The following is a 23,105-nucleotide window of genomic DNA, read 5'->3' on the forward strand; positions in this document are numbered from 1 at the left end:
AGAAGGAGGCTTTGGAGCCTCAGCCAAGAGGATCAAGGTGCAAAGACGCAATGAGCCATATAATTAAAGAGCAGCGCACATAAAAACCCGAATCCTTTTCTCGGGTTTAAAGAAATACCTTTTCCTCCTTCCAGTGTTTTGGTAAAACTGCAAAGTGCAGTTTTGAAAGACAGCATTCAGTGACAGTCGATAAACTGTCCTATCATCCCATCCATTGAAATTCTTCTCCTTAAGTTAAGTCTGTGAAGGAGGAATTCTGCATCCATGGCGACCGGACTATAGTTTGCATAGAAATGAGAAGTATTAATGAAAGAGGTGGTGACAAGAACACACACACACACACACACACACACACACACACACACACACACACACACACACACACACACACACACACGCTTTTCTCTCTGTTTCTGGTTTGCCAGAAAGCACAAACATTCCCACGTGACGGTGGAGTTTGCTCCCTCCCTCACTGAATGCGCTCAGTAGCGCGCTGGTGCACCTTCACGCGCACACGTCCTCGGAGTCGCTCGGGACTTGCAAAGTCTAGTTTGACTCAACTTTCCACCTTAAAGACTTTGTTCAAAGGAACTCAAACTCAGATGAATACGGTGTTTTTTTTATTATATATTTTTTCAGTTTCCGCAAAGGAAGGAGGGAGTGACCGTACTGTTGCCCTTCTTCTTCTTCTTCCACTTCAAATGGGACTTACATGCGCGCGTGTAACTTTGCCTCACTTTTCTCTTCACTGACTGTCGGACCCGCTTCGCCCGAAACATGCCGGAGCGAATAAGCGTTTCGGACTTTGTGATCCTGACAAACGAGGATTTGTCTTCTCCGGGGACTTCAACGTTTCAGTCTAAAATGAGCGACTGTCGGAGCACAGTTTCAGCCGTGGAGGAGGTGAGAGTTGTGGAAGGGGGAGGTGTGTGCAGAAGACATACACCTTTGTTGTTTACCTGACGTTTTACCCCTACCTGTAGCTTGTGTTTTTGTTTTTTTGTTTTTTAAACTCAAGCTTTAATTTTCTTTTTGTAACACAGTTTGCACGTGAGCACAGGTTTCAGCAGTAAACTTGCGGTGTTTCACGGACCGGTAATTTATTTCCAAAAGGTATAGAACCTACAAATGCAAAGTGCTGTGGCTTTGTGTCGGAAAAAGCGGGACTGTCAGTGTATTCATTTTGGAATTTCATGGTTCCCAGTTTAGAACATGGGAGTAGGTTATGTTTTCTGAAATGTGCAAATTGATGGGTGCTGCACTTGTACAGGACAGGCTTAGAGTGCGTATATGATCTGTTCAGTATAAACCCCAGTGTCTGATTCAGCAAATAAGTGAAGGTTACATGAGGTTACAGTGTTTATGTCGTCGGTCTAGTGGGAGTCAGAGTGGTGGGACACTAACAGAACACACACGACACAGAAACATGCCTGAGTCACACAGAGTGATGGATTGTGTTTGTAAGGGTAAGCATGCACACATGCCCATAGCTGCAAGCAAGTCTGTCTGCATGCCCCTCTTCATAACTAGTACTTTGAAGACTTGTTTAAGGCTTCTCTGTGTGCACATTGGTGTTTTGTTTGAAATCTCTTCTCTCAAAGCTCCTCGCGCAAACGAGGAAGCAGAGGGAGCCCACTATGAACTTGGCCATAAAACAAATATTCCAAATGTGCATGTCAATACTTCCTTGTCTGTATTCTTTGTGACTAAACTTTGTGGATCAGGGTTCTGCTGCGGTCCATATGGATTTGTGTTTTTGGTTAGAGTCACATCAGTCTGAGTCACCTCTAATAAGAGGAAACCTCACCATAGCCTGAGAGAGATGAAGGATCTTCTTTAGGAGTTCCTTGGCTTGAAAGTGAGACTAAGTGGAGACTTTAGAATAAAGAAGAGCATTTTAAACAGCTGTGTGATGCATTTAACTTGGGCTCATGTCCTTATTTATCAGCATGACACGCTGGAAAATACATGGCTGGAATTGCTGTTTAGGGAGGGTCACGCTGGAATTCTACACATGTGAACACAACCAGATGTAAGGGCAGTTATTTCTTTTCATAGATGCTCAGATTATAGTTATCATGTTCAGTCAGCTCATCCAGGACTAGGTTGATTAGTGGCAGGAGTAAACCACAAGAAGAAAAGCAGAAGTAAACAGTTTCACTTTCTTTAGCAATAGGCAACAGTAGGTCATGTCATTCCCAGACATGCTTTTAAGAATCAATCTAATCTTGATCAATTAGTTGATGTGTTGAAATGTTAACACTTTGTAACAGATCATATATCAGTCAAGTCATCCAATGTTAAAGTCTACTCACACACCCGTACAGTGGGAATACACAGCCATAGATAATGAAGCAAAGTAACTGTAAGTGACACTATCAACATGAGTACACATGCATTGTTAGTCTATTTCAGCTGAATGGTGGGTTGTCTCTAAAGTTTTTGCGCGCTCTTTCTCACATTTAGTTCATCAAAAGCAACCTGTTTCACTGACCTGCCTCAGCTTGTTTCCACTGTTTATTGCCATCTGCCAACCAACTCACCAGAGGAAACTCCAGCAACTCCCATCTCCAGTCTCCTCTAAATCACTTTCCCACTTCTTGACTATGGCGTCACATAACGGAACACACCCGCACCGCCTTTTAATTAATCAACTAACATTTAGGGAGTGGACCCGACCGGGAAGGCCTGTGGTTTGTAAACAACACCGTCCGATGAGGCAGAGTGTCTGTTAAGTCTAGATTGCTGGCTCATTAAAGCTATTTCTGGTGACGTGTAGGTGGAGTGTCGTAAGTGTAGTTCATTTAAACCAGGGCCCGCGAGAGGAGCATAAACAATATGTAGCTTCAAATAGTTTGGGCTTTGAAGAGTTATTGTTCAAATACAATGAAGGCATTTTAATGTCTGTTTCATGTCTTTGTTATGCAATGTTTTTTTTTTAGTCTCACAGTGAAAACCTGTTGTTTCAACGCAGACAGTGACAGGTGAAATGCATATTGTGACATCATTTGGGACTGTACACGACAGTGAAACGCAGACTATCATATGCTGGGTGAAGGCTTACTCATCTGTTTTGGCTTTGTCACACATCGTGAGAAAATTAAACCAACACAGTTTCTCAATGTATTTTCTGAAAAGTGTACCAATACACTTGCTGGCACTTTATTAGATACACCTTTCTAGCATTAGATTGAATCCCATTCAGAAGTGTCTTAATTCATTGTGGCATCGATTCTACAAGTTACTGGAAACATTCCTCAGAGATTTTGTCTATATTACCACCACAACATCATAGTTGTTTTTACAGATTTGTTGGCTGCATGTCCACGGTGTTAATCTCTGTTTTACCACACCTTGAAGTTGCTCTGTGGGATTAAGATCTGGTGACTGTAGAGGCCCTTTAAGCGTCACAATCAAAAAAGCAGTTTGATATGATTTGAGTATTGTGAGGTGGCACGCTATCCTGCTGGAAGCAGGCATCAGAAGATGGATACACTGTGGTGATAAAGGAATGGACATGGTCAGCATTGCTGAGCATTGTTTAAATGCCAAAGGATACTTTGGCATTTAAACAATGCTCAGTTGGTAGTAAGGGGGAGAATATAGGTCAAAAAAATATCTACCACACCGTTACACTGCCAAAGACTTGAAGTGTTGATACAAGACAGGATGGATCCATGCTTGCATGTTCAGACCCCACTATTCACATTTCATAGCCAAAATCAAGACTCATCAGACCAGGAAATTTTTTTTCCAGTCTTGTGTTGTCCGGTTTTGATGAAACCGTGCGAAATTGTAACCTCAGTTTGCTGTTCTTAGCTGACAGGAGTGGCACCCGGTGTGGTCTTCTGCTGTTGTAGCCCATCTGTTTCAAGATTCAACATGCTGGGCATTCTTGGATGCTCTTCTGCTTACTTGGCTAAACTTGGTTATTTGAATTAAATTTGCCTTCCTATCTCATTGAAGCAGTCAGTCTGACATCAACGAGGCATTTTCACCCAGAGAACAGCTGCTCATTGGATGTTGGTTGGTGATGATTGTCGTATGGGTGGGAAAATCACAGTAGATCAACAGTTTTGAATTATCCAGACCAGGCACCAGCAATTAAGCAAAGTTCACATGAACTTAAATCAGTTTTCTTCCCCATTCTGGTGCTCAGTTTGAACTTAAGCAGGTCATGTTAATGATGTCTACATCCCTAAATGGACTAGGTTGCTGCCATGTAATTTTCGGTTTTAGATATGTGTATAGACAAGGAGACGAACTGGCGTAGCAAACAAACTGATGTAACGGAGAATTCAGTAAGCATACTTTTTGCTGTAAATGTTGAGTTACTGCAAGTGCAAACATCCTTATCTCTTCCTGATTTCTCTTTCTTTGCAGTCTCTGGAGACAGACCACATAGCCCTACAGAGGATGAAGAAAACAATCAAAGCTATACACACTTCTGGAATCTGTAAGTGCCAGCGTGTCACATGCAATTCTCATTCACTCAGTAGATTATGAGTTAAAGAAAACAATTCTACCTGTACTTATTACTTAGAAAAGTCCCCTTAGTTCTCTTTTTTTTGTACATGAAAAAGGTGATACCGGAGAAAATGCAACAGAAGCACAATAAATTAGCTTACACAAGCTGTAGTTGCACATAAGTTTGTATTTAAAGTGCTACAGTGCAAAAGGGAGCAACAGAAATGGGAAGAAAGTAGGGTAATTTAAAAACAAAATCCCCAGATAATGATTTCCATCTATACAGAAAGTAAAATAGCCCATCTCTCGCTAGCCAGCTGTCAAGTAAAGGTCAACCTCTATTTTGACTGTATGATCTGCTTTGTGCATAGGGGAGCCTTCAGTTCAATTCAGTTTTATTTATGCAGCGCCACGACAACAGCCACAACAACATTTCCTTACGTTGTAAGGTAAAAACCCTACAATATTAGAAAGAAACCCCAACAAACACGTGATCCCTTAAGGGTGAGCACCTGGCGACAGTGGGAAGGAAAAACTCCCCTTTAACAGGAAGAAAACTTCCAATAGAGCAAGGCTCAGTGAGGGGCAGGTATCTACCACAAGCAGCTGGGGGGCGAAGGGGAAAAAGAAAAGAGCAGTGACACACTATGAGAGAAAGAACCAGAGTTTAATAATTACTAATGACCCTTAACATAATTTCTGCTATGGATGACATCATCCGACTTGTGTTTAAGAGTGAGGCCCCCTATTCTGCCACCCAGGGATGATGTTTATTTAAACAACACACTCTATTGTTATGGACTGTGTATGCGTTGGATTCTGTGTTTAAAGTAAATGGCTTTGGTGGTTTCGGCAACTACAAGGCGCCCTCTTCATTGACCTCAGTATCCACAAGGTCACCAAGTGAGTGCTTTCTGAGTTTGTGTGTGTGTGTTGTGTAGATTTATGTCACTGTAGCTTGCCGCAGAGCTGTCAGATGTGGGCATGAATAACACATTAATGCTCACCTCAAAAATGTGTTGGAGAAACAGAGAAAATGCTTAACATGTCCCGAGTTTGTTTTTCTAAAGTTGCTTGCAAGCCTTGCTTCCCATTTTAAGGCATCGGCTTGTACTTTTTAGTAAAATGAGTCAGCAGGCTAGCTGCACAGAGTTAGGCAACCAGATGTATTCAGCTGTGCTATAGCATCTATAAAGAAATATTTTATTATTGTTTGCTTTGTCTAGTTTTTGTCTCTCTAAGTGGAATCATTACGGTTAGTTCCAGTAATCCGAGGCTGGGAGGCCCTTCCCGTTCACTCATTATGCTATTGAACCTATTTAACAGTCCTGATGTTAGTTGTGGACCAACAGTGTGACTCACAATGATAAAAAGCCTGACTCCCACCCCTCCCCCGTGCTGGTTTGATGCTCTGTTACTGTGTCACGTATTTGCAAATTAAGAGATTATTTTATTTCTTTCTCTATTCCCATAAGTACTCAGCACTTGTTTATGCCAAGATGCTGTGGCCTGTGAGTCTGTGTGTGTTCTAGTAGAGCAGTGAAAAAGCAGAGTTGCCCCGGTGGTATCTGGCAGTTAAAGGTCAGCTGTAACGTCATCCTTTGAGCTATGCAGCGACTCAGCTGTTTGTTATTTAATAGTTGCACGTATGTTTATTGTAATAATTTTTCTTTTCAGCGGCCATGCAGCCACAACCTCTGCAGTTTTCATGCAAACCCCTAGATCTCATCTCCTCCATCCCGCAGTTTGTCTGCATTCCTTCCTTAATTCACAATTTTTCTGTCAGACAAAATGTTCCATTTCTGCTTTTCAGCCAGTGTTAGCCTGTCTCCCATCTGCAGTCAGTTTACCATTTTATATTTGTCTTGAAGTGGAAGTGGAGCAGAAACTTGCTGTGCTTCCTCCCCATGTCTACTTCTGTCTGTTTAGTCAGCTCTGGGTGCCTCTACAGATGTCAGGTCCACGTTATAAGGAGCCCATATTTGTTGATTTACATCCAAGATTTCCTAGCTTGCATTATAACGTGTGTTTGTTCATCCTCTTTCCAAAAAACCTGTAGAATGAAACCTTGTTTTATACTACGTAAGCAAAAGTTGTGCCCAGATTCTTCTCCATCAGCACTTGTTCATAAATATTCAACAGACCGAGAGCTTACAAAAGTTAAGAAAGGGACCTATAAGCCTCTTGGACAAACATGAATTTCTATATGTTCTACTCCTCCTCCTCCACTGGGTGTAAACCAGTGCTAATTTGTCCCACATGCTCGCCTTGTTAAACTATTCCCAAGACAACAAGTCAGTCTGCCTTTGTCAGATTTTCTGTGCCTGTAAATTACTCTGAGTCACTCCTTACGGTCTGTATCAATACTTACTATGTGTGTTGTTTTTCAGCACATGTGGACAGCAAGGAGCAGTATATTGAGCTGCTGGAGAACTTGGGAAATAGCCACCTGACTCAGGACAACAATGAAGTCTCCACAGGGTTCCTCAACTTGGCTGTGTTCACCAGAGAGGTCACATCCCTCTTCAAAAATCTGGTGGGTTAAAAAGGACAAAAGATGGGAATACAAGGGAAAGGAGACATTTGCTTAAATTCTGCTGCTCTTACTAGAGTTGAAATCATTTACACTAGTTGCATAGAACTAGGACTAAGGAAGACATGGCTCTAATATACACAAATATTTATATAATCAGAGAATTTTCAAAGGAAATGTGCCAAATTTCCTTTGTTGTTCCCCATAAGCACATATGTGTGCTCACATACTTACATGCTGCATGAACAAAGGTGGTTTTTAACAGCTGAATACTTGGGCTTTTTGTTTGAGGCAGTCCAGAACCCTCCCTCTGATAGTTTCTTTGGTGATGATAATTCATCCCAGACCTCTACGTGTGAGTCAGCACACACACACACACACACACACACACACACACACACACACACACACACACACACACACACACACACACACTTAACATGTGTTTGTCAGGGCCTCACAGGGGCGACTACAGCTTACAGATGTTAAAGGAAGTGGGCCCAAAGGAGGGTGATTTAAGGAGTCGTACTGCAAAAAACTGCCTGAGCATGTCCCTTAATGCCTCGTTTGAGTGTTAGTGTACGTGCCCCACTGTCTCAGTGTGGGTATAAACATGAATCCATTGATCCATGTCATCTGTCCATTTGTTGACATTGGAAGCCGGAATTTCCCTGTGTAAGAACTCTATGTGTTATCTATCGGTTACCCCAGTGTTTGGCTGCCAACCAAAACAAACTTGCCACTCTTCAGGCTGCTGTGTCAATATATCAAGGTTAGCTCTACAGTCGGCTCAAGGATGTGGTTGGACATTAGTTATGTTAAGAGCAGGGTTCGGCTTGGTTGTAATTCACCAGAAGCCATAAAAATAAAATCTAGATGATAATTATCTGGGGATGTGTATCGGTGAGTCATGATGAATGTATGTTGCCATGCATGCCAAAATACTCATGTGATGTACTTAGATGGAGGAACTGGTTGTATTACAGTAAAAGCGACTTGTTGGGGTTATACAGGTTGTTTTGTGATTCATTCTTCCCAAATCCACAATGGCGTTAATCTAAACCTCATCCAAATCTCAAATGAATCTCACTTTACTTTATACAAACACTTCATCCAGAGTCATTGCATCATCCTCCAACTTGGATTCGAGCATTGTAGTGGTGCAGTGTTTTGTTTTTGATGACTCGTTAGTTCAGAATAACAATATCACCGTGCTTGTGAGTTATCAATTTCTCATTCCCAGAAATGCTCGTACAGACAGTCAGAGTGCGTAAAACTCAATGTGGGTGCATCTGTTTCTGCTTATACTACAGCAGCTAAAGGTCATCTGTGGCATTTTACGAAATATTTTTCCATTCTTCACTGATTTTATTTATTTATTTTGTTCTCTTACATGCTTCAGGTACAAAACCTTAACAACATCATGGCGTTTCCTCTGGAAAATGTGCTGAAGTCTGAGCTTCGAGACAGCAGATTGGTGAGTCTGGATTTTATTACTTACGGTATAAATGAAATTCTCATTTAAATACTGCAACCTAAACTGGTTCACATGTGATAAAGTTTTATCGTTATTGTTTACCTAGCAACAGATATGTGGATTGTAATCCCTTTTTTGAAAAAAGAAATGCAGATTTTTGTCAAATATGTGAGGATAGCTCAATATTATAAAATAGAAAAAGATGTTTAGATGTTACAGTTCACACAGAAATCTTCAGATGAGCCAACCGAAAGCCTCGTGATGACTTTATATAGTCAAGATGCAGTGCTTTGTATGTGAGGAGGTTCTGTTTGTGTATGGGATATCACTGTCTGGAAGAATGATTCAACTATTGCAGTGTAAACTTTATTTTAGGGCAGATTTCCTCTGGCAGAAGTTGTATTCACTTAAATGTTGACCCCACTAAAGTATTCTTTAATATAAGATTATTTATCCAAATGAAATAGTAAGAGTTTGCTACGTTCCAGCACAGAACTTACCCGTCTTGCCAAGTATTTAACCTTTTGATTTGCCATGCTAACACACTAGTGAATAATAACTAGCCAGTGCTTCTGCAATCTCCCATCTCTGCCCTGTCTTTTAAACAGCTGACTCTGCAACTGAATATTGCTTCATTATAACTGTGAAAGAAGGCACAATGCCCCTGAAATCCTGTTCATCCAGATAGCAGACTAGCCGACTAATTGCATCACAGTGTGTTACCTGTCTCGCTCCACCCGCTTGAGCAATAACCAGGAAGAGCTGTAAAGTACAGTTATTACTGTGTGTAATGCAATGGGGATATATTATTAATCGTTTTCTCTCCTCTCCCCTCAAACAGGAGCTCAAGAAACACATGGAGAAGAGCTGGAAGGATTATGATGTAAAAATGTAATTATCCATACTCTGTCCATACTGTTACTTCACATTCATCTGTAAGAGTCAGACTGCAGTAGAGTTCTTCATCATTGGCTCATTGTTTTCCTGAGAGTAAACAACCTTTTAAAAGCTGCACTGTAGATATGATGTAGTAATGCCATAGCCTCATGTGACATTTTGATTTGTGCGATGATAACGGCGCCGTGAAATGAAAATGTTTGTATGTCAGAGGCTGTAATTGTATCTGGCTTGCAAGCCGGTAATCTTGGAGTGCAGCCTCATGCCTTTTTAATAGGATGGCTAATCCACGTATAGCCCTCTGTGTCCTTGTCCTCTGCATTGCAGCAACTTCAGCAAAAGTAACGTTTGTTTCACATTAATTAACTCCAGCTCTATTGCCTCTTCATATGCAGTTTTAGTTGCCATTGTCTGATGTTAGCAGATAAACACGATATATACACTCATTTCCAGCAAGTGTTTTTCTAGTGAATTTGCAAAATAATGCAGACACAAGGGTTCACAAAGTGTAAATGCTCATAAATTCATAGCCACTTGCACAGGCCTCACATTGATGCATGACAGAAATATAGATGAAGATGGTGACGAATGTGTTTGTTTCAAAAGCTTCATGTATTATATTTCCTTCTCATGTGGGGTTTAGGAATTTGTGTGGCAGCACAAGTTAATAAGATAATGATTCATATCCCAAGGTCATTTCCAGTTACTTTAAAAAGAAATCAAGCCCAAGCATTTGCACTTTACAGCCGTTATTTGATTTCAATCCAGCTCTGGTTCAAAGTGTTTTATAATGCTGTAAGGAGATTACATTTCATCCAACTTCCTCGCTCGACATGAGAAAGGGAAGCATGATGGTGGAGTTTGTGATGGAGTAAAAGCTGCACATGTTCATACAGATGGAGCTGATCAGATTTAGCTTTTGTGACAAACATCGTGTGTGCAAGTAAAGACGGAAAACCTTCTTTATGTCTTCTTTCTTTTCTTTCTTCCATTCCCTTCCCCCCTCCAGAGTGAAGCTAGAGAAGGAGAGGAGGGAAAAGAACAGGCAGCTGGGACTGATCAGGACAGAGGGATCAGATGGAGCAGAGGACATGGAGAGAGAGAGACGGATCTTCCAGCTGCAAATGTGTGAGGTGGGGAATTGGTGCCAGTCAAAATACCATACTCCAGACTCCATTGGCATATCTGAGCTGGGCTTCATTTACTTTACCAGGGTGGTCTGCTTATGTGGATTACATATTCTATTCATGGTGGACACTGGTGGTCACTCCTTTTTGTGTCTCTTCAATCCAATTCCTTTGATGGAAAAATATATTTCATTAGACTTAAACATGAGCATAGTTATTGAGTCTCAAAACTGAATTTCAGAATAGGTGGTGTCCTATAGATTAGCATACAAAGAAAATTCAGAAGCAGGTAATTGTGCATCATCATGCATAATCAATCACCAGATTGGGGGAAATGGGTGAAAAATGCACTTGTGGTGTAGTCCTAACTGAGTTTGGTGGTGCACATGCAGCTGGAGAAAAGCCTGAGGAAAAGAAATAGTCTTATCTTGACTGAGACCAGCTGTGGAGACAAAGAGGAGAGGCAGGGGAAGATGAAATTTTCACTTGTTGCAGCTTACCCTAAACCCTCTGTCTATTAATCTTTCTTTCCACCTACATATATGTAAACTCAGTAAATCACACAAAATGTCACATGAATGAGCAACACAGAGCTGTTTCAGGTAGACTGTGATGGACGAATCCAGATGAAGGTTTTATGGGGCAAAGACTCGAGTACAATGTAGTCATTCAATCCACACAGAGCTAAAACCCCATCGCTCAAAGTCTCTCTCTCTCTTTTTTTACATTTCATCATTACATACTGTGAATTTGTGTGTTTTTGTTTATCAATAAAGACTCTTTACATTCGAGCTGTACAGTTAAAATATGCAGTAAACACATTAAAGGTGTGCACTCAAGGGTGGAATTTAAGCTACTGAAAAACGGTAGCGTCATGCTTCGCTGCATGTTTTTACAGACCCATCGGTCCTTTCTATGGAGAGTGGTTTCAGAGGTGTTTTTAACTGTCTGTTTTTATTCTTTTAGTACCTTTTGAAGATCCAGGAGCTGAAGGTGCGTCAGGGTCCTGATCTTCTCCAGAGCCTCATCAAATATTTCCAGGCTCAGCTGAGGTCAGTATCTCAGCTGGCATCTACTTTCACAGATATGTTGAGTTTTAAGGGATTCTGCACAGCAGTCGGTCTTTTTGCAAAGCCTGTTGCGGTTCTTGTTAACCATTTACACTTTTTATTCCTACCTAGGCTTTTTTTTTTTTAATGTGGGAGTGAAACTGTTGTTACAGTTACAGCATGTGGTGTTTTAGTTGGTGTGAAATCAGATGTTTAAACTAAAGTAGCTTGTCTCAGCATTTGTTCTTTTTCTGATCTCAGTTTCTTTCAGGATGGGCTGAAGGCTGCAGAGAATCTCTCTCCCTTTATCGAGAAGCTTGCTTCATCTATTCACACGGTACACATGAAAGCTGCTCTTGTGTTTTTCACTCCTCCTGGATTATATGCATGTTTTTTCTTACCCAGTGTTGCTGTAATTTTAAAAGAATATTTGATTGCACTAAGAAGTCAAAATATGCACATACCCCACATATTGATGCTATCATTCTAACAGACTACTTTTCTTCATTCATTTATGTTTGGGAGGAAAATACTGTGCACATATAGAATTTTACAGTAAAACCCTGTGTTATGTTTCAGCATTTACTTTTTCAATGTTGGTCTTTCGCAACAGCCAACCCCCTCTTCACTGAATCCACAAGCAGCGACTGTTTAAAGGAGTCTCTTCCCAGAAATGCTTGCCCTGGTTTCCAATAGATGGAAATGAATGTATCATTCATTTTCATACTTTCCTTAGTACACATCTATTTCTCCAACCGCTTTAACTGGGTTTCTGCCTGCGCACTATTTGCCGTGCTCCATTTTTCTGGTTGGAGCTGCTGGAAACAGACTGTTAACTGTGATACTGGAAACGTTAGAGGTTTTTCTGGTTCTTCATGGGCAGAACACAGAGCCGTTCAGACATGCCAGACCTCAGTCTCGGGAAGGAAATTCAGATAGAATCTGTGTCATGGTTCTCCAGGAAAACAAAATACTTAAACTTCCCAGTTAAACTGGCCTGTGTTGCTTGTGAGTGTGGTCATTCTGCTTCTTAATTCAAAATGAAAAACCTCAGAAGACTACACACCCAAATACTGAACTCTGTTCTAGATCATTTAGATCGTTACACAAAGCTGTGTGTTGTCTTTCCACACCCAGAACAAATGAAAAAAGAAAAACATGTATGTGATCAAGTGAACATATTCTCTTCTTCCAACTTTTTTCTTCTTTTTTTAGTAAAAATATTTTCATGGTGTGTTTTGTAGGTTCGCCTAGACCAAGATGAAGAGGTAAAACAACTCACACAGTTGAGGGATTCTCTTAGATCACTTCTACAAGTGGAGGGCAAAGAGGTATGTTTATTTATGTTAGTCTTTATTTATGTCTGGTAAGTTAGCTTACTGTAGACCTTTTAATTTGTCTGTGTAAAACCAATATCAGCGCTATAAAAAGCCCAGGTGCACTGGCTTTAAGTTTCCTGCTGATTACAACAGTAGTGTTTTGCCACCGTTGTTATTGTATTGCTTTGAATTTTTATAATCTGGACAACTGGTTTGAAGCTTTAAAGTTAAATCCTTAAATCACTGTTTATATTCCAGGAGTACCTCAACAGGAAAAACTCTGGCAATGGGTATAGCATTCACCAACCGCAGGGAAACAAGAAGTACGGAACGGAGAAATCCGGTTTCCTGCTTAAGAAGAGTGACGGGTGTGTAAAGGCATTAGCTGGTGTCATGTATGAAGTTGGAACACAAGCATTTTGCAGGAATCGCAAGTACATACAGAATAAGAAGAATGGGGTAAACGGTGCTCACTAACATTGTAAAAGACAGAAATGATCTCAGCTGGGTGAAAATTAAGTAAGTATGGCACAGAGAAAGAAAGGCTAATGCAAACTTCATCTGCCCCAGCTGGTCTTCATTATTGTGAGATGAACATTCAAGCAGGGGCCCCTCCTGTGGAACTTATTGGCAGACTGGCTAGCTAGCTGATCCAACATTTGCGTCATGCGCATGCACGAACAGACACACACACACAGTCCTAGATTAGTGTGTGATAAAGAGAGGGGATGTGGTTCAGTAGGGCAAATAGGAGGCTTTGGGGGAGTAAACTTTTCTCAGGCCACTGACAAAAAACAGAACATGTGCTTTAGCAGTTTTACCTGATTCAATCAAGATGACGAAAACTGTACTGTGAATAGGAATAATCTGGGCCAGCAGCGTGTATCTAATGGTATCTGTTAACACGGCTTTCACTTAATGCACTGCACACATCATACAGAGAGTTAATAAATATATTCATGTATTTGATTGTTTTTTTTTTTAATAATAATTGGCCTTTTTCTTCTTCATTTGTGTTTCATCTCAAAGGATAAGGAAGGTTTGGCAGAAGAGAAAGTGTGGAGTCAAATTCGGCTGCCTGACTATTTCCCACAGTACGGTGAGGACTCATGATTGATACTGTGCTTTTAGACAATAAATGCCACATGAGGTAAACTGTCAGCAGTGAATACAGCAAATATGTGAGCAAATACATACTGATACAAATGTGTTTGTCTTCAGATCAATCGACCCCCAGCCAAGCTGAACCTGCTGACCTGCCAGGTGCGACCGAACCCCGAGGACAGGAGGACCTTTGACCTTGTCACTCGTAGGTTTATTTTTAACTTTTGACCTTCAAGCTTTCCCCTCAACATATGATCATTACAGACTGTAAACAGTCATCTGCAGCACAGATGACTTGGAAACTTGCCTCTTTGGTCCTCACATTTGAAATCAGGATCTGAGACATTTAATTTTGGTGTAAATGGCAGACATTCCCAGTGATTAATATGAAGTGCTGCGCGGTAAAACAGAGGTGGTTGTGTGCTTCACGCTTGTTTTATGCCATGTCTAGTTGCGCAAGCTTTATATTGACTGTTGTCTTTCAAGCCTCTCTGCTCCAATTTCTACTGTGTAATTTAGTTTTCAAGATAATATTTAACTTTTGTTTTTTCCCTCTCGATAGATAACCGGACATATCATTTCCAGGCAGAAGACGAGCAGGAATGTTTGATGTAAGCTTTGAAAGTCCTGTAGGCTGCATGCTGGCATTTTTGTCTGTTTTCTCATTATAAAGCAAATTGTTGCATGCCATACCCTTTTTATGTCAGTGGAGTTATGTATAAGAAAGAATCTTTACAATGTACACATGAACAGCCAGGACTCCAGTCAGAGACAATAAATCGTTCCTGTAAGGAAAGGGTTAAACATGTTTTCATGAAACAAGAAACGCTATAATTTGACGGCTCATGCAGTAAAGAACAAGCTGAGCTGACAATTTACAAAAAGTAAGACAAACTAAATGATGCAGAAAGACTGTTTGAGTCTGACAGAAACCTAGTCTCTTCTGGGTGGGAATTTTCTTGGTAGCCACAGGCAGCAAGCAGGGGAACTTTGTGTGTTCTGATGTGGTTTTGGATGGGATTGCAAGTGGGGTTCTTCGTCCGCTGTCCTTCCCTTCTGTGTGGGCCTCCAGGCAGTTTCTTTGATGTGATGAGCTATGTAAGTTTAGGGGTGCAATAACAAATGGTTTAAATGGAAAAGTACCCGAGCTTCAGAAATGATAGATGTGAGAATCACTAACTCATATTTCTATATTACTCATAATTCAACAACAAAAAACATGCATAAAAAATAGTTTAGCATTTTTTGATGTTTTAGTGAAAGAGTCTTCTCGTTTCCCATGGTGTCGCTGACTCTCTGTGGTTTAAACTTCAAAATGAATTGTTACAATATATGAAATTTAATAACAATGTTCTAAATGTATATCGTTTGCACTTTAGTTGGGTGTCCGTGCTGCAGAACAGTAAGGAGGAGGCCCTGAACACAGCGCTGGGTGGGGATCAGCTTCACCTGCAGGACAGTGGGCTTCAGGAACTTTCCAAAGCCATTATTGCTGAGCTTCGACACATGCCTGGCAATGAGGCCTGCGCAGACTGTGGAGCTCCAGGTTGGCCAGTCATTCTTATATATGGTTACAGAAGTACAAGCATGCAATTACATTTGTTTTATGAGCATAATGAATAATCACCAGCTGTGTCTCGCAGATCCAACATGGCTGTCGACCAATCTGGGCATCCTGACGTGTATTGAGTGCTCCGGCATCCACAGAGAGCTAGGGGTCCACTACTCCAGGATCCAGTCCCTCACTCTGGACCTACTGAGCACCTCCGAACTACTGGTACTAAATAGACACATGGGAACAGACAGACATTATGCAACAATGTGCTATTCTTTGAAATGTCTTCATGTCACATATTTGTGGATGTATTGTGTGTCACTCCAGCTGGCCGTCAGTATTGGCAACACTCGATTCAATGACATCATGGAGGCAGGGCTTCCAAATGACTCTGTCAAACCATTTCCACAAAGTGACATGTGAGTCTGATTTATAATTTAAGTGATCATGAAAATGAGTTATAAATACACACTTCCTTTGACATTAAGAATGGCTTCAACAATGCCAGCTTATTAGTTTATATTATTGAATTGCATTTGCTTAACAACCAGGAATGCCAGGAAGGAATACATTGTGGCAAAGTACGCTGAGCGTCGCTACGTCCTACGCAGAGAAGAAGCAAATCCTAGCCTGCTTTATGAAGCCGTGAGGAGCCGTGACCTCGCTTTGCTTCTGCAGCTCTATGCTGAGAGAGCAGATCTGGCCAAACCACTCACACTCCCCGAAGGACAGGTAAAGATAACTTAAAGCCACAAGTGGATTACCACACATTCATTTCCTCCAGAAAGCTGCCCTGTTAGGGTGGGGAAAGCTTGTAATAAACCTATATTACGCAGTGAAAGATTTAAACTTTTGACATTCCTGCAAATGATGTGCGTTTAGTTTGAATGACAGCTACATCCTGACCGGGTCGTCCATCCAGTTTGTTTACAGGTTTAAAGGGAGAGGTTTTAAAATGCTGCTTTGTTGTTTTTACTTTAGAAAAGTTGACAGAAATAAAGACAGAAATCCACCTAATGTTTACAAAAATATATCTATATGACACAGTGCTCATATAATGCAAGTAAACAGTTGCAGTATTTGAAATATATTTATGGGTGGGTCATGAGAGGCCCGCCCATCTCTTTTGACCTTTAATTTAGTCTTTACCCTCCTCTGTTGTCTCTCTCCAACGCCTCGCCTTCAAGTCTTTAATCATATTCTGCCCTCCTGTTATGGACTTCCTAGTCAGCGCATGTGCGCGCGTGCATGTGTGTGTGCTTGTTTGTGTTGGTTGGCTTTCATTTATTATTTCAGCTCTTAGTTCAGAGCTCATGTCTCTGGAGAACAAATAAGCCAGGCTCATTGAATTATGCAGGCTCTTCTGTCTTTCTTCTGCCCCTCCTGTTTGCCCTTCATATAAACAGATAAGGCCTGAAGCTTTTAGCAGTTTTTAACACAACAACATGAAACAGTTGTTGCATGGTCAACCTCTGACTTAAGCTTTAGTGTTATCATATTTGTAAGACTGATTTTTAACATAATGTGCAGCCACTTCAGGTGATTGACTGAAGTAGCTATGCAAAAAAATATGAAAACAATATGTAGTACAGATGGAAGATCTCTTTAAATGTCACCAATTTGACTTTATCTTTGCTTTCCACTAAGGGACTCAAGGAGACAGCGCTCCATCTTGCTGTGCGTCTGGAGGAAAAAAGCTCTCTGGCATTTGTGGATTTCCTTTGTCAGAACAGGTCAGACATCGATATGTAGCATGTTTTACTTACTTTGCATGGACAGTTTGGTTTTTGCTTTAGTACAGTTTTATGCCAGCTATCAAATCTATACATTCATCTTACAGTAACTGTCTGGAGAAGAGAACCGCAGAGGGGAACACGGCCCTTCACTACAGCGTCTTGTATCATAAGCCTGAATCTCTTAAGTTACTCCTCAAAGCGAAGGCAGCGCTTCAAACGGGTACATTTTACTCTGTTAATTGTATTTCTCTTTTGCATAGTGTCACAAGTAGAAAGCCGCTATTTTTTCTTTCTCCTGTAGTGAACTCGGCAGGAGAGACGGCCTTGGATACTGCCAGGAGATTGCAGCATAAACAGTGTGTCGAGCTGGTGAGATCTCACTTCCCCTTTAGCTTTTAAAGTTTTTAATTCATAATACTCAGAACACACACTGGCAGGAAGTAAGTTCAGCTGAGGAATCAAGTGGCAACATTATAATACCTGCCAGAAATCCAACTCCAGAAGCAAAATGACCCAATTTCCACAGCTGGAAACACTACCTTGAAATAACTCCCTGTGCAGCAGAGCTCAGCTAGGGAACCCTATCCTCATTGGATCCCAGTGTGTATCATTCATAAACTGGTTTTATTTTCTTACCGGCCATCTGCCCTGCTGAATCAGACCTGCCTTGAGTAACATCCTGTTTGATTGTGAGAAATCTTAGAAAAGAATCCTTTGTGGAACAATTAAAAAAAAAAAAAAAAAAAAAGTTAGACGAGTAAACTACAAAATTCTTGCGTTGCATAATCGGCTGTACAACTTTTAGCTTGCAATGACACACGACTGTTTATGTGGAAGGATGTAGACAGACTCTTTGGACTTTTGGTTTCACTTTGGTGAAAAATGTTGACCCAAGAGTCAAACTTCCCCTTCATGCCTTTTTTCCTGCTAGCTGTATTTTTTGTCTTTAACATAACAGCTAACAAAAGATTGCAACGTTTACTATTATTAGTAGTAAAAACAAACAAACAAAACTACATTACAGCAAAACGTTAACAAGCAAAATAAAGAGAAGACGACAATCAAGTCAGCATAGGAGTGAAATAAATTAGGTTTGATATGACAAAGTTAACCGATCAAATAAAGTCGTGTGTACTAATGTAGATAGTTAAATATTCTTTTTGTGCTCTTTTGTGTTTTTTAGTTGGAGCTGGCGCAGAGTGGGACGTTTAACTCTCAGATACACGTAGAGTTCATGTGGGAGACGCAGTCTCAGGAATTCTATGACAGTGAAGATGACCTGGATGAGAGGGTAAATGCCACACACACTAACCACAGTCATTACTGACTTTACCTTTAAGTCAAAGCTTGGCCTTTTTCCTTTCATTTTACATTATCCATTTTGGAAAGTTTATAAATAAAATTAAATGAAGAAAGATGAGGCGGCGCTATAGAAATTAATGTTTTGTCTATTATCTTCTAACTCCAGGTGAGCCCATTACCCAAAAGCCGGTCTCCTCTGTCATCAAATGGAGGTGGTGGACACTGGAGTGTCAGTTCTTCCGCTGCTAGTACAAGTAGCAGACCTTGTCAGGCTTACGAGAATATAGAATTTCTATATAAAAATCCACCAGTCAATAGCGCCCCCTCTGGAGCTTCAATGCCTCCGCCACTGCCAGCTAAATCCATCCAAAGAGGTAAACTACGTTATACAGATTCTCTAGATTAAAAATAAATGAATGAGTTATTTAAGCCAATGCTAGTTTTATCAATTTACATTGTTGCTCTTGTTCTTCTTTTTTTGCCCTCCACAGGCCGCTCAGACCCACAGATCTCAGCCACATCGCATGAAGGAAACCAAATTCCACGACGCTGCTCGAACCCGTCCTATCACTCATCCAGTCCCCAGATGCAGGCACGACAGAGTCCTCCTTCAGGAAATACAGAAAACCAAGGCCAAGGTGGGAGACCCCCTAGGTCTCCAAATGGACAAGCAAGCCTGCTCAGGGCGCATAGGCAGACATGGGATGGTCATCTTGGTTTGAGTTCTGGATCTCAAAGTGGTGCCACATCAGGTTTTTCTCAGAATCACATAGGGCCTGTCAGGTGAGGAAGAAGAATGTGAATCTAGCTCCTGTTGTTTTAATACTACACAGTTTAGTATAATTTGATCTTGTTATTTCTGGGTTATTTTTCCAGTTCGGAGAAGACCACGTCATACCGCCGCACGAGCAGTGGAGGAGGCAGCCAGGGAAAGTGTAGCGTTTTGTCTTCGGCCTGTGTGGGCAGCCAGGAGGATCTGTACTCCACCCCAGGAGGGAATAGTAAAGCCCTTACCCCAGCTACTGCTCCAGTCCCCGCCCCTTCGTCCTCACCTGATTTGACCTGTATCCCACGACCTCGCAGGAATGCTATGGTACAAATGACAAAGACACCTTTTTGTATTATTTTTAAATAAGTTCAAGTTCTCTATGTCACACGCTTCCATTTCAGGAGTTTTTCACTGGGGAAAAAACGCTTAAGAGATTTCACAGTCAGTGTATGAATTTGCTGGTGGCACACTGAGAAGCATAGCTTACAGAAGCATATGTCTTTTCCAGGTTTCTAACAGCAGGCCACATCAGAAGCGCGTCAAGGCTTTGGTGGACTGCCGAGCTGTCAGTTCTGAGCAGCTCGCCTTTTTCAAAGATGAAATTATTGTGGTCACAGCCACTAATGACCCCCACTGGTGGGTAAGTGTAACTACAGATTCATTACAACCTATTTCCCACTCAGTAGCAGCTTTCTGCATGAAGGCCCAGCCATCAGTCTAAGATAACCTTGTTTATTCACCCACTACATACTTTTTCTGTCAGTAGTTTACTCAGGAGTCAATCCAACAGTTATTACTATTTGGCATTTTTGTGGATTTGTATATTTATAAACTCAGAGTAAAGTACAGTAAAATTAATTACCAAAGTTATAAAAGTTAAAATAAATTGACTGGAAATAGTACATAGAGGGATTTGATTGACAGACATATATTTTTCCTAACAGACTGGTCACATAGAGGGGGATCCATCCAGGAGTGGGGCCTTTCCTGTAAACTATGTACACAAACTAACAGACTGAAGAGGGAACACAGTATTCTTCAAAATGGCAAAATCAACCATTTGATCCTTGGAAGTTGATCATCACAAGTTGGAATTTATCCAGGAGTGGACTGTATTATTTTTCTTGGATACAACTGGAACTGACAACATTCCCACATAACGATTTCTTGGCAAAGGGATATGTGAACATTGCGACTTTAGGATTTTAAACATTTAGTCATCCCTAGAAGGCAATAACAAGAACTGAAAGCTTTCATGCCACCCTTTCTAAAACCCTAAACAGCTATTAAAAGGAACGTGTTGTGCATTTATTGTCCAATGTTCATTTGACCATTAATTATATATTTGTATAGCAAATGCTGAAGTTGCTTATGCTGATCTAGGACTTGTACATAGAGGCAATATTTACTTGTAGGGCAGAAACCCTGTAAGGCACTTTAAACTCTGAAGGAATCTTCAGAAAAGCTGGCACAGCTGTAAGTGTGTACATAGCCAGCTACTGAATCGGGATGTAGCTTCCCCCCCCTTTTCCTTTGTTCTTAATGGAAACCGTTGAACTGTTTGGAATCGCAGTATACTGTGACTTGGATATAAGGTTCAAACCTGCTCAGTGTCTCAGTGCCGCCTTCCCGGGAACCTGCCAGCCAGTCTGCCTCCTGCAGGCGTCTGGACACCCCAAGGAGAGATCAGAAACTTTAGCCCAGCCGTGTTGACTCTCTGCATAGCTCTCTGGCGGCATGGAGAGCAGAGGATCCGGTTTCTTTTGGCTGTAGGCACTATTCTCTGGAGAACATGAAATAACGATGGTGTTAAGAAAAAAAAAAAAAGACTTCTGTATTACCAGAAAATGGCACTTTAAGAGGGCTTGTTAAGAATAGCATCCTACTGCAGTAATTTGTTCAGTGAACACTTCTTTTCATACACACACAGTGGCCTTCAGGATCCTTTAGGAAAGAAAGGATAGGAAAGCAGAGAATGGGAGAGCTTTCACTGCCAGACGTAAATCTTCAAATCTAACACATTTCACAGAATTTAACCCACAACTTCTTGTACATACGTGTCTGAAATGTCTATATATGTGCACTCATCCAGAGTATATAACACCATTTTTACATTTTATGTATCATAAATGATTATATCATTACAGATAATCTTACTTCATGTCACGAATTTGATGTCCTCTCATTTGACATATTTTGTCTTCTGGTGTTTTGTTAGTTGTTAAATGACTGTGGATGGGAGCGGATGGACACAGATGCATAATATATTCATAAAAGCATTCTTTCTCATTAAACTAAAAACTTGTCACAGTTTCTTCTGGCAAATAAATCATGGGAGAAGCAGGTTATCAAAGATGACAACAGTTTACTGCAGCTGTAAGTAGGAACTAGCAGATTAGCTAATTTCATTGCGTGTATTTGACACATACTCATTAAACTTCTTTAACTCCTGTGATGTCTTTTATACTTTTACATAAGGTCAGATATTTTGGTACCAGGGATGTCATCTACTAATCATAAGGTTGGTGGTTCGATCCCTGGCTGATTGAGTTATTGTGCCAAACTGTTACTGGGCGAGATTCTGAAGCCCGATTCGCTCTGGATGTGTTAATCGGTGTGCAAGTGATATAAGACATGAGTTGCATAAAGTACTTTGAGTGCTTAAGTGAAGTAGGGAAGTGCTATATACAAACCAGTCCATTTATTTCAGCACATTATTAAAAGTTGGTGGAATGGTAACTCGAGACAGCAATCAGGGAGATTAAAATGCACTTTACTGTCTTGTCTCCAGCTGCCTGTGGCTGCGACACAGTATAATCTAGGCTCAACACTGCCAGATTATGAAATGTGTGACTTATAATACTTAAGAATACACTAATCCCTAATAGTCCATATTCTGAAAACCTGAACTCATTTAAGATCTTTAGAGTCTAATATAAGACCTGCAAAAAATTACTTTGTTCTAATCAACAGGTTAAAACCTCTTTTTTAAAAAAAAGAATAAATTGAATTTTAATTTTGACATTTGCTTTTCCACCTTTTTCTTTTTCCGATATTACCCCCCATTTTATTCTTAAATGACTTCCTACAGCTAAATCTCTTCAGCCGTCTCTCTTGGCTGTATTCTCTACAGTTCTGTGTTATTCCAGCTTCACTTACTCTCCATCCAGATGTTGCTTATCCCCAACCCTCTGTCCCAGAGCCAGGATGACCAAATTCCAACCTGTCACTTACATAACACTTAACTAACAGCCAGGATAATAACTCACTCTACCACATACTAGTCTGTTCTGCTGGCTGAGCAGCCCTTGTGTAAACCCATATCCGTTGTCCTGTCTGGCTGTACTAGTACACCCAGAGTATATAAATGTCAGCTGTAAAATATTATTTTCTGAAAACCTTTAAATAACAAACATCCGTTCGCTAATAGGCTTATCTATTTTATCATTACATACACGAATACAAGAATGCACAAATATAATTTAATGTAATACACTGAAATATTATAGGCATCTATAAAATGTGGAGTAAAATTAATGATTCCAAAGCAATTTTTTGTAAATATAATAGGTTTGAATATAAATTTGCAAACTCTTAAAATTAATAAAATGTAATGGAGATTATACTAACTTCCTAATACTCAAGATAGTGAAATCTGTGTAAAACCCATACACATGCTTCTTATTAACTGAGAAGCAGTAAAATCACTGGCTTAAAGTGATATAAGACATACTTGTTTGCAATAATGAGCACTTAGAAGTGGGATATAT

The 23,105-nt window shown here is 40.6% G+C and overlaps 1 protein-coding gene across 1 annotated transcript; it reads left to right on the forward strand.

The window, feature by feature from the left end:
* The first annotated feature begins 480 nt into the window (after window positions 1-480).
* asap3 (ArfGAP with SH3 domain, ankyrin repeat and PH domain 3) lies at window positions 481-21,781 on the forward strand. The gene is made up of 26 exons (XM_080870010.1): window positions 481-903; window positions 4,384-4,456; window positions 6,858-7,003; window positions 8,403-8,477; window positions 9,319-9,368; window positions 10,384-10,507; window positions 11,468-11,553; window positions 11,812-11,887; window positions 12,795-12,881; window positions 13,128-13,237; window positions 13,899-13,968; window positions 14,091-14,178; window positions 14,536-14,584; window positions 15,353-15,519; window positions 15,617-15,750; window positions 15,856-15,947; window positions 16,080-16,260; window positions 17,176-17,261; window positions 17,369-17,484; window positions 17,566-17,633; window positions 18,448-18,555; window positions 18,733-18,940; window positions 19,058-19,349; window positions 19,443-19,659; window positions 19,844-19,975; window positions 20,280-21,781. The coding sequence occupies exons 1-26, from the start codon at window positions 778-780 to the stop codon at window positions 20,352-20,354; spliced, it is 3,036 nt and encodes a 1,011-aa protein (XP_080726136.1). The 5' UTR covers window positions 481-777; the 3' UTR covers window positions 20,355-21,781.
* The last annotated feature ends 1,324 nt before the right edge of the window (window positions 21,782-23,105 follow it).

The sequence above is a fragment of the Rhamphochromis sp. 'chilingali' genome (assembly GCF_963969265.1).
Source record: "Rhamphochromis sp. 'chilingali' genome assembly, chromosome: 21".
NCBI lineage: Eukaryota > Metazoa > Chordata > Actinopteri > Cichliformes > Cichlidae > Rhamphochromis > Rhamphochromis sp. 'chilingali'.